Raw genomic sequence first — 1,572 nt, 5'->3', positions numbered from 1 at the left:
TAGATGTTTGTACGAAGTTATTTTTGAAAATTGTGCTCAGCCCAAAGGAAGACACAGTTTGGCCAAATCAACAACGTACCTGTGATGATAAATGTGTGACAATTATAAAGACTTTTCATGTGAATAATAGTCGGTCCAGAGAAAGGCTATTGTTTAACTGAACTCATTGTCAGTATTTGATCATTGCACAGAGAGTACCACTTACAGTTAATTTCTCTGTCTAAAGACTAGGAATTAGTATTGTATTAGGTATCTTGAGATGAGTCACCAATTTGGATTGTTTGTGCATGTCTTGTTTTTCTTTATATGACATGCTAGTTAAAGTGAGTATGCTTGTTTATTTTGTTCTGGATCCAGTTTCTGTTGCTATTGATATGAATGTTACTGCTCAAATAAACAACATTCCAATACTGAGTGGGATGAACTTTAAGGCATGGAAAGATATCGTGGAAATTGTCCTCGGTTGTATGGATTTGGATCTTGCACTTCGAGCGGAGCAACCCACTTCTACTCCGGAAAACCTCGATGAGGTTAAAATTGAGAAGTGGGAGCATTCTAACCGAATGTGCTTGATGATCATGACACACTCTATTTCAGAAGCGTTTCGGGGCTCTATTACTGAGAGCAAGAGCGCCAAGAAGTTCCTTGAGGAAATTGAGCAATATTTTGCCAAGAATGAAAAATCGGAGGCGAGTAGCCTTTTGGCTAAACTCGTTTTGATGAAGTATGAGGGCAAAGGGAACATAAGGGAGTACATCATGGAGATGTCTCATTCACGTCAAAACTCAAGTCACTTAAGTTGGAGCTGTCTGAGGACTTGCTCGTGCACTTGATTTTGATCTCTGCACACTTTGGACAATTCAAAGTGAGTTATAACACTCAGAAGGACAAATGGTACCTAAATGAGCTTATATCACACTGTGTGCAAAAGAAGAGAGGCAACAGCGGGATAACACTGAAAGTGCTCACTTGGCCTCAACCTCTCAGAACAAGAAGAAGAAGAGAGGTAAGGATGTTGCGGAAGGATCTTCTCATATTAAGAAACAGAAGATGTAGGATGAGGAGTTTACCTGCTACTTCGGCAAGAAGTCGGGATACATGAAGAAGGAGTGTCCCAAGTACGCTGCTTGGCATGTAAAGAAGGGTATGCCTCTAACTCTAGATGTTTGTGAAGTTAATTTAGCTTCTGTACCTAAAGATACTTGGTGGGTGGATTCTGGTGCTACCACTCACATAAGTATGTCTTTGCAGGGTTGCCTATGGAGCCGACTGCCAAGTGATGCTAAAAAATTCATCTTTGTAGGCGACAACAATAAAGTTACTGTAGAGGCTATAGAAAATTTCAGATTACAATTAAACACTTGATTTTATTTTGATTTATTTTAAACATTTGTTGCACCATCTTTTAGGCGGAATTTAATTTAATTTCCATTTTGAACAAATCAGGTTTTTCTTGTTCTTTTGGAAATAATAAAGTTAGTTTCTACCAAAATTCAAATTTTTTTGGTTCCTGTCCTTTAATTGATAATCTGTATATGCTTGATGTTGTTAGTTCCTATAGAGAAATACTAC

At 38.0% G+C, this 1,572-nt stretch overlaps 1 protein-coding gene across 1 annotated transcript; it reads left to right on the top strand.

Annotated features, from left to right (window-relative positions):
* The first annotated feature begins 311 nt into the window (after positions 1-311).
* Positions 312-1,102, top strand: LOC137951123 (uncharacterized). Its single transcript, XM_068797723.1, has 2 exons — positions 312-807; positions 867-1,102. Exons 1-2 carry the CDS (start codon positions 312-314, stop codon positions 1,100-1,102), a joined length of 732 nt encoding a protein of 243 aa, XP_068653824.1.
* Positions 1,103-1,572: the final 470 nt, after the last annotated feature.

The sequence above is a fragment of the Aristolochia californica genome, unplaced genomic scaffold (assembly GCF_029961685.1).
Source record: "Aristolochia californica isolate CCGP_79_NKW_82.1479 unplaced genomic scaffold, dmAriCali1.0.hap1 SCAF_15, whole genome shotgun sequence".
NCBI classification, from domain to species: domain Eukaryota; kingdom Viridiplantae; phylum Streptophyta; class Magnoliopsida; order Piperales; family Aristolochiaceae; genus Aristolochia; species Aristolochia californica.
Note: the sequence above shows the minus strand (reverse complement) of the source record. Positions and strands in the feature narration are given on the sequence as shown.

Coding starts and splice junctions, on each gene's coding strand:
- LOC137951123 (XM_068797723.1), top strand. CDS start 312: ATGCTAGTTAAAGTGAGTATGCTTGTTTATTTTGTTCTGGATCCAGTT. Junction 808..866: donor AAGTCACTTAAGTTGGAGCT/GTCTGAGGACTT, acceptor GACAATTCAAAG/TGAGTTATAACACTCAGAAG.